Source organism: Electrona antarctica, assembly GCF_951216825.1.
Source record: "Electrona antarctica genome assembly, chromosome: 18".
NCBI lineage: Eukaryota > Metazoa > Chordata > Actinopteri > Myctophiformes > Myctophidae > Electrona > Electrona antarctica.
The window spans coordinates 15,947,916-15,957,335 of record NC_136799.1 but is presented as its reverse complement, the minus strand read 5'-3'; the positions used below and the strand labels follow the sequence as shown (position 1 = coordinate 15,957,335).

Here is a 9,420-nt window from a genome sequence, read left to right as displayed (position 1 = left end):
ACATTTGCACACGCTCAGAGTTACACATGGCTACATTAACACTAAGGATTTCACTGTGGTGATATACTAGAGCCAAGAGTCATTTCTGCATTTTCTCAGCTTCTTCACTGTGAATGGGTTCAGCGAGCATCTTGATTCGAGACGCATAAACACTTTAATCTGAAGTAGGGAGGTTCATACAAGGGATTAGGTTCCTCTTACTGTTTAGTGACAGGCTATGACAAAACTGCACAACAAAATCCTGTATTAACTTCATGTCCTTATTTTTATACTGCATATTATTGCAGGACTACGAACATGATAAATGGACTGCATACAAGAGACACAAAGTGCTAATGACACATTGCAGAGCATGCAGTCAGACAGTAGACTATACATAACACCACACTCTGTTCGTATCAGCAGTGTGTGTCACCGGATAGACCTCAGTGCTGACATGCGACTGTGGAACATCACAAACTCACTGAAGCTGCATGTCCTTGTCATTTTTCTGTTTCCCATGTACTGTTTTACTGTCCCTGCTTTTATGAAGGACTGGGTTGATCGGGTGCTCACATTTGGCTTCATCTACAACTCCTGACAACTAATCACAAGAGAACAGGTACTGTCAGGGAATGGGCGAGGGTTAAAAAGTCACGCAGTTCTCAGCCACAAAGTTAAAGTTAGATAAGGTGTGACAACTGACAAAAATGTTTACTTTATCTCAGAAGGGGGGAACACAATAGCCATTCACATCCATGAGGTGAAATGTTTTAGCAAGAGTTTGAACACATTTGGAATGTTCTATCCATTAACTTGCAAAGGGAATGGAACTACTAATGCTCCGTACATTTGTCTGTGATTCATTTCCGGTAGCCAATTATTTTCTGGATTCTGTGTTCGGTGACGAGATAAGACATCCCAGTTTGGATGTCTGGGTGTAACACTAATGTCCAGGTGTTCAACTTTTTATATTTTTCACCACGCGTTTATCGTTTACTTAAGACGTTTATCGTGTTCCAATATGACCAAACTGTGTTAACGTGCTGCTTCCACTCACTGTACCATACAGGCTATAACCATGCAGATGATAACGCACTGGGGTGTGATGTATCAGCCTGAAATGGGATGGGTGAACATGCACACACAAATCAAAAGTTGGGAAAAGTGACTTCACCCTCCACTACCTTCACTTCTGTACATCCTGTCCAGGAACAACGCCCCAGCAATCATGTCACCGACATCCATTCTGATGACAGCGCAGTGAACAGAATACCTCCATATCGCTACACAATGAAGGCCTGTAGCCCACAGCGGTGGGGGGCGGGGGGTTAACATGGTGCAGAGAGACAACAAAGAGGAACGGGGTGGCACAATCCCTCTAAGCCAAGGTCCCAGGAAATAATTGGGGTGAGGGGGGCTGGCAGGGAGGGTGGGTGGGCAAGCAGGGGTAGATGACGGGGGATGGGCTCTATATGCTGATGTAGGCAAAACATATAGTGTAGTGCGGAGAAGGGAAGGGGAGTTTGGGCGCAAGCAGGGTGGGATTATTAGGGAAATGGCTCTGAGAGAGAGAGAGAGAGAGAGAGAGAGAGAGAGAGAGAGAGAGAGAGAGAGAGAGAGAGAGAGAGAGAGAGAGAGAGGCGGTGTGGAGCAGGTCTGAGAACTAAGGGGAGGTCAGCAAGGTGCCTTTGAGCCAGGCAGGCCCTGGGGTGGCATTAGCACCCTGGCCAAACTACCACTGTCAGAGAGAGGGAGAGCAATGGGGGAGAGGGAAGGGAAGGAAAGAGAGAGATGTGGGAGACGCGAGTGAGAGAGCGAGGAAAAGGAGTAGAGAACAAGAGGGGAGTAGGAAGTGAGACAAGAGAGACTGTAGAGAGGGCAAAAAGGCAGAGGAATATAGGGGAGCAAGAGAACAGAACTGAAGGGAGAAGATAAACGGATGGAAGGAGGATAATGAAGAAAGAAAAAGAGAACTGCACTGGTTCCCCCTGGCCTGTACAGTATGTACAAAGGGATGAAGAGAAGAACACAGGAAACAAGAGAGAGAGCGTAAAAAGGGAGAGTAGGAACAGGAAGAGGAGAAGAAGGGTTCTCTTTTTAACTGTGAACTTCTCACAGTGCTGCTTGGAGCCCTGAAGAAAAGGTCGACTTCAACAAAAGAAAGAAAAAGCCAACCACACAAAATAATGTAAAGGCGAAATCCAGTGAGGTTTGTGTTGCCACTGGGAGGCACTGCTAAAGCAAACAAACAACTTTATCCGTTTATTGTTTCTACTGTGTAAGCCAAGGGTTACAGAACTTTACATCTGTCAGAGGGAGATTAAGTTTCAGGCCATGGCATGACTCTTTGCCGAAGGTTTTTCGGGAGGCAAATACTGAAAGCTGCGTAGGTACAGAAGTGGAGAGCCCCAGGGGAGAGTGACAACAGAGAGAGAGAGAGAGAGAGGGTGGGTGGAAATCCAAGAAGAGGGGGCTTACAAAGTTGACCTGACAGCACAATTACAGAGCATCATAAAGCATGAAATTATATTCCCGGCCTGAATTACACCAAAAAGAAAAAGTCAACCCGAAAGAGGAATACTAGCGAAGGGTCTTACGGAGGGTAATCTAATAGCTTTGAAATCACTGTCTCAAAATGCCTGTGGCTCTATTCTGTTCCAAGTTGGGGTCAGAGGGAGAGAAGAGAGAGAGAGAGGAGATAGGGCGAGTGAGGGGGCCAATAATAATTCTCTAAAATTACTCAAGGATTACTGGTGACATTTTTGTGCCTTCTAATAAGCCATTAATATAGCTAATGTAGTCTCACTTCAAAAGAACTGTGTAAGCCGACTGCAAACTGCAATTTTTTGGCACTATAGTAAAGTGCCTGGCAGAATATCTGGCAGATATTTGCCTGATGAAGACCTAGTCAGTCGAAACGTTGCTATTTGTTGCCTTAAAATAAAGTAAGTCTCAGAGCTCTACAAACTGGTGTGCAGATGGTCTTCCTCTTCCTACATACAGACATTACCTTTTATCCACCAGACATTGAAACATATCCTAATTACGTCACCATCGACTCCTGCTTCTCAACTGTGCCATATTAAGAAGCTCTGTTGTTTCAGCGCTTCTCACCCTCAGGGCGTTTTACTGGTATTCTACATTTCCATGACCAAAACATATACTAATAGACACTAATCGTATCCATACTTTTTCAAAGTTTCCCCCTCCAGAAAACCTAGTTTCACCTCTAACAAACCATTGTTTGGCTAGTATGAACAGCTCACACCTGGGAGACACGTGGCCAAGAATAAGGATTTCTGGCTCTCAGCATGACAGTTTGAACGGTGGAAAATCTGAACAAATTATCATAACTTAAAACACAACTTTTTCCTTGAAGAAAGAGAGATCGAGGTATACACAGTATACCGTAGCACACCGTTTATTATACAAATATAGTACACATAATGTAGCTATATACTGTAGATTCAATGTGTTTATTTAGAGGCATGTTGTCTCTATAACCTGTACACCAGCAAGAAACAATATGAAACAGCAGTATCTCTGTTATCATTGCACCAACAGCCTGTACAGTTAATGTGATTAAATAGATCAGTGTGATAACCATGTGTATCGCCATCTTATCAGTGAGATTTCTCACTCTATTGGCTGTGTCAAAGACCATACTAGCTCTCAATCGTTTGTGAGACACTGTTCCCTGGCCCGTCGACATCACTGGGTCTGGGTCCATGCTGGGCCAAAGTGATTACAATGTGGTATATGATGTGTGCTGAAGACAGGACATTATGTATACAGATATCGTTGCTGTCGGGCAGAAACCGCTTGTATATTTTAACTTGTTTGTGTTTTTTTTTACTTGATCATAACTACAATGTCACCTAAAAGTCTCAAAAGTAGTAGATCCACAAGCTCGAAATGCGAAGCAAAGCACATTTTGAGCTTGTAGATCCATTTTGATATTTTTACATTTGAATCCTGAAAAGTAACAGTTTAACAGTAACAGGTTTCCACCCGATAGACGATATACTAGCCATGAATGAAAGACGTCTCGATCACTCACAAGGCTCACAGTACTACTATACATTTGATGCTACAATAGCTTCTACCGTCTCAACTTTATCCTCTTATCCTAACTTTGAGCTTAGAGCCAGACCCTCCAACTCTAAAATGGCTCAATTGTATTTGACCATACGCACACACAACATAACCTCCATTGCATTCTCCCCCACCTCTCCTCTGTCATATTACCTCCTGCTTTGATGAGAATGACTCACCGTTCTAGACCCTCACTCGCTCCCACACCCCCCCACCTAGACTAGAGATATGCAATATCTCTGTTAACCAACACCACCTTACACAATCCCCCCCCCAACACACATTCATAAAACTGTAACAGAAGTGTACAAGCTGCACCAACTAGGACAGCTGAACCTCTTATCTGATCAAAAGCCTTGTTAGCTACACTAAGGTGACACCTCTGTCAAGTGTGGTGTCCATTTATCCTGTGAGAATCTGAGACAAAAGATGAAGGGGGGAGATGGGGGTTTCCACGCCATGGGGTGGTCAGTTCTATAGAAGGAAAAAGTCCAAGCACTGCATGAAAAAGTAATTACATTGGAGGGGACAATACAAATCTTTTCTCAGCGATTCCAAGGAGACATAAATGAGAGTTCCTTCAATGCCGTCTTTTCATGTAAAATGTGAGAGAAAACAAAACAAACTTTGATGTGACCGGCATTTCCGCCATAAATATCCTTGAAATAGATTAAAGTTAAAGTAAATTAACAGATTAAAAATATTAAATGGGGTTTAGTATAATTTGTTTGCTTGATGATTATTTAATAGGAACAGCTACAAATACACACAGGCTGGGTACAAATCGCAAATGTTTGTATACTCGAGTTAAATTAACACTGAGGACGTGTTTGTAGCTCACACTCGATTTATATATATTTTGAATTCCGAGAGTAGGAATAGTGTATATAAATGAAAGTTTGACTCACGTTGAAATTAATATATGAACAATAATTAACAACAAAAATGACTAAATCCACAGATATTTAGAGGCGTCTTTACTGTAGCAGCGAAATGCACACAACGTTCTGTGGGTGTAACGTGTACGATAGCAGCAAAGTAGAGGTAGTCACGGTCACACACACTACCTTGTTAAATAAGCACAAACACTTCACTTTACATAATGGCCAGTGTCGGGGTAGAAACCTTGCATCTCCATATTTCATCTTTGTATGCATTTTCATGAATCAATGCACCATTTTACACTTTGTCATATGTCTTGCAAAAATAGCACATCTAAAAGCTCATACCGCTCTATGAGCTTGTAGATCTGCTATTTTAGCTTTTTTTTTACATTTTGAAAAAATAAGTAACAGTTTTGGACATACAAGGTTTCCACCCGCAATGATATGCTCTTACAGTACATGGTATTATAACGCGCTACTATACAGTCAAATCCTCAGTGTTCGATTAAATCCGAGTACAAATGGAACCAAATGGACTATCACGCATCTACTTCCATTTGTGTTCTCTGGATTTGTACTGAGGAGTTTGCTGTGCATAAGAATGTAGCACATAATGTACTTACTGTAACAGGGTTTGATACACTGTAGGAGCCCTGGGAGAACTCCGCTCAAGTACAGTTGGAGGCCATCGATATTGTCCTTTTCTTTTTGCTGAGGTTTGCGTGATCTGCGCAAAAGGACAGTTAACCCATTTTGGGCGGGAACCCCTTTTGGTGTTTTAAACATTATGTTATAATTTAGCTATTGAAAAATAGCAGATCTACAAGCTCATAGCGCGCCACCGAGTGGCGCGCTACGAGCTTGTAGGTCTGCTATTTTTGAAAAATCGTGAAAATATTTATTTCAGAAAACTGGAGGATTTAGAAGGATTTTTTAAAATTTTGAGGTCAGGCCTAAATGGGTCAAATGATAAGGGACAATATCGGTGGCACCCAACTGTATATTGTTGCTGTCGGGCAGAAACCTCTTATTTCTATGTTTTAACTTTTTGTGTGTGAATTAACGCCCTACTTTGATCATTCTACACCTACAGCGTCACACAAAAGCATAACAACGGAGAAGTAACAGATCCAATCTCAAAATGCGTTGCTCCACGCCGTGTTCGAGCTTGCAGATCTGCTACTTGTGCCATTTTTTTGAATTTGAAACCTGAAAAGTAATAGTGTTGGACATATGAGGTTTACACGCGACAGAGACGATATTATATACTGAAATAAAGGCCTTGTAAATAAAGTGAACAAAGAGTGTTGTTCACAATCTCCTCCCCCCCCCCCCATTCCCCACCACCCAAAACAAATCTAAAAATCAAACATGTTTCACACATAAAAAGAATAATGATAATAAATCCAGACTGCAATTAGAGCATTCATTTGGAATGGATAAAAATTGCATTGGATCCAAATTTCTCTTTTACAGCTTCAGATCTCTGACAACATATTCTGAAGACTTGACATACAGTATCAATGGCCTTATTTGTTTCCAATACTTATTCTACCTAAAACTAGACAAAAACAAATACTACTATACTAGTACTATAATATGTCAAGTGTCCTTGCACTGATCTGATTACTTAACCACTGGAATCCCAGCATCCCTATATTCTGGGGGAACGTTCACCAAAAATAGCAGATCTACAATCTGACAACGCATTGCGTTCTGATGCGTTGTGAGCTTATAGATTGGCAATTTTCGGAGACATTTGGTGTAGATAAAAAAAAGAGTTCAAGTACAGTGAAAGTGTTCTGTACTACTGTTCAGCTTTGTTTTTCCACTGAAAAGTAAACAGTTCAATACTTTGAAATCATAAGGATAAAATATAACTATCAATATATCAATTCAACGATGAAAAATGAATTCCCTCAGGAAAAACCTCCACACCATATATTTTAAATACTACTAAGTTTCCCATTCTGATACAGCCATGAAATAAATCTCTATTCAATTCTTGTCCCAATATAAATTAACGTCCTCTGACATCAGAAAATACAAAAACACAGAGTGTTACTCTGAGAGTAAAAGAAAAAAGACAAATGTAGAGTAAGACTGTCAGAGTAAAACCAACACTCTGGGTTTTGCTATGCATGTGGGACTGTTTTCACGATGGCTGTGTGTGTAAGGCAACATTTCAGCAGATAGGCTACTTTGGCTTCCAGCACAAACACAGGTGCAGCAGTTCTACACATGTCTGCTATTATAGATAAGGCATTAATATATAGGCTACTGTAATCAATGTAATGAATAAGGCAAAACGTTAAGAGTCAGAATCACTCGCCAGTCGGCAACAAGACAAATAATAATTTGTTTCTAAATGACAGTATTTGAGAGAAGACTTATCCCAGGTCAGTTTAAAAAGGGCATGAAAACCTGGGCTGATTGTGAAGGTTTTTTTTTTTTTTTTTTACTGTACATAATAAATTAAAAACAGCATAAGGGTGCGGCCACACCAAACTTTGATTCTGCCTATCCGGCGGATTCTGCCAATGCTTTTCAATGGGAATGGAGATGTTTTTTTGCCATTCGCGGATTTCCGCAAAAACAACAACAACCACCTTGCTCCGTTCCTATTGAAAAGCATTGCCAGAATCCGCTGCAAAGGCAGAATCAAAGTTTAGTGTGACCCTAAGGGTATAAACATGGCAGGTTAATACAGCAACTAACGCTAATAACATTTGTAATAGGTATGTTAGATTTAGGTGTGTCGCCAATGTGCAAGCATAGACATTTAGTCAACAGTATTGTCAACGCTTGCACATTGGGATACCTCATTTAACCCATTATTAATTTCATTAGCGGAAGATGCCTTCTGCAACGTGCCATCTATGTCTGCTCTCCTTTAATACCTTCTTTCATTTTTTAACTTAAAACAAAATCAACCTGGGGTTTCATTCTCTACTTTTGGCAAATAAAATGTCTGATCAAGGCATTCAAGAGTGGCTTTGGGGAACCAAGTCAGTCAGAATGACAATTACCATCTACCAGCACCACATCTAATTCCTGTAGATTGTGTGTGCTGAACAAAGTAACATTGGCATGGTAACCGGTATATGGTTATTTGAACATTAAAAGCTCGTCCTTAAATACTACGTTATGTGATTGTGGTATAATTGTTATATTTGACATTGTAGGCAGCAGGTTATCAGGCAGGCAGACATACTACTCAAGTGTCAAGTGCAAGTTTAGGTACAATACGTTTGGCTAAAGCTCGTCTTCCATATCCATTTGTTCGGTTTTCTTTTTCCAACTTTAGTTTACACCATTGGCTGTCCTGGTCCCTGGTCCTTGAGGTATCCCGGTTCTGCTGGTTTTCAATCACAGCAGAGGGTTAATTGCATTCACCTGGTCACCTTGTTATTCTAGTGTCTAATCTTTGGATGACGACATCTGGAATGAGGACAGGTGATGCAATTAACAACAGGATAGGACAGAAAACCAAAGCGACCAGGGGTCTCTGAAGCTTAAACCATACATAAAAACAGTCACATCAACAAAGGCAGGCATAGTTTCTTGTTCCGTCCACCGGGGCTACACAAGGGCTAACAAGCATCTGGGCAGGTGGCTAAAAGCTCATTGCCCTGCTTGAATTATGCACCTTCATGGCCACAGTCTAACCACAGTCAAATTATTCATACCTCATTTCACTCCGTCTGGTGATAAACTTCCAAGCAATGTGTTTTCCACTCAAAAGTACATTTTAACACATGGGATGGTCAACTGGAACACAGCAATGTGATTTCTCGTAGATTTTTCATTCAGTATTGTCTCTCTCTATTTTTTTTGTAACTGAGGCACAACTCCTGTATACTCCCGCATGCTTTTCCTTGATGATGCCTCAACTCCCAGTCGGTAGCCATTTCACATCCGTGTAGGCGTTAAGTTCCAATATGGATGCAAAAAGAGTTTCAGGGACAATTCAGGGAAATCGGGGCTAGAATCCGTCTTCATCATCATTGCCATAATCTGGAGGAAGAGAGACAGACTTAATTATTAGATTATAGACAGTATAAATTAAAAGAGCATTTTTTTTTGTGCAGAAAGATTATAGCGTGATGATAGGGACACATTCTAGACTGAAACAAAGGTGTTGTTTTGTTACTGTCACACATTTAGGGTGTAGGGCAACACGCCAAGGGGGGCAACAAAGTTTGCAGAAAAAGTGCGAAGCCGATCCTCATAATTTGTGAAACAGCACAAATATATGCAGACAGAATAACGCTTCCTACTTTCGGGCCACGACATTCGAAAGCCTATACGGGTTGTGCATATAACCACGAATATATTAGTAGTTTCTGACAACGGAGGCGCGCCGTCTCAAGCAAACTTGAGCCACCAATCAAGCGAGCTAAAGCTAATGGCGTGTCGAACGTTGTGAAGTTCGATTGAGCAGACTCAGGGCCGTTCG

The 9,420-nt window shown here is 41.2% G+C and overlaps 1 protein-coding gene across 3 annotated transcripts in view; it reads right to left on the bottom strand.

The window, feature by feature from the left end:
• Window positions 1-5,318: 5,318 nt before the first annotated feature.
• brf1a (BRF1 general transcription factor IIIB subunit a) overlaps window positions 5,319-9,420 on the bottom strand; it is a 128,421-nt gene continuing 124,319 nt past the window's right edge. For all 3 annotated transcript variants that reach the window (XM_079527340.1, XM_079527341.1, XM_079527342.1), the window contains exon 19: window positions 5,319-8,978. In XM_079527340.1, the coding sequence (XP_079383466.1) occupies window positions 8,947-8,978 (32 nt within the window). In that variant the 3' untranslated portion in view covers window positions 5,319-8,946. The remainder of the gene's footprint in view (window positions 8,979-9,420) is intronic.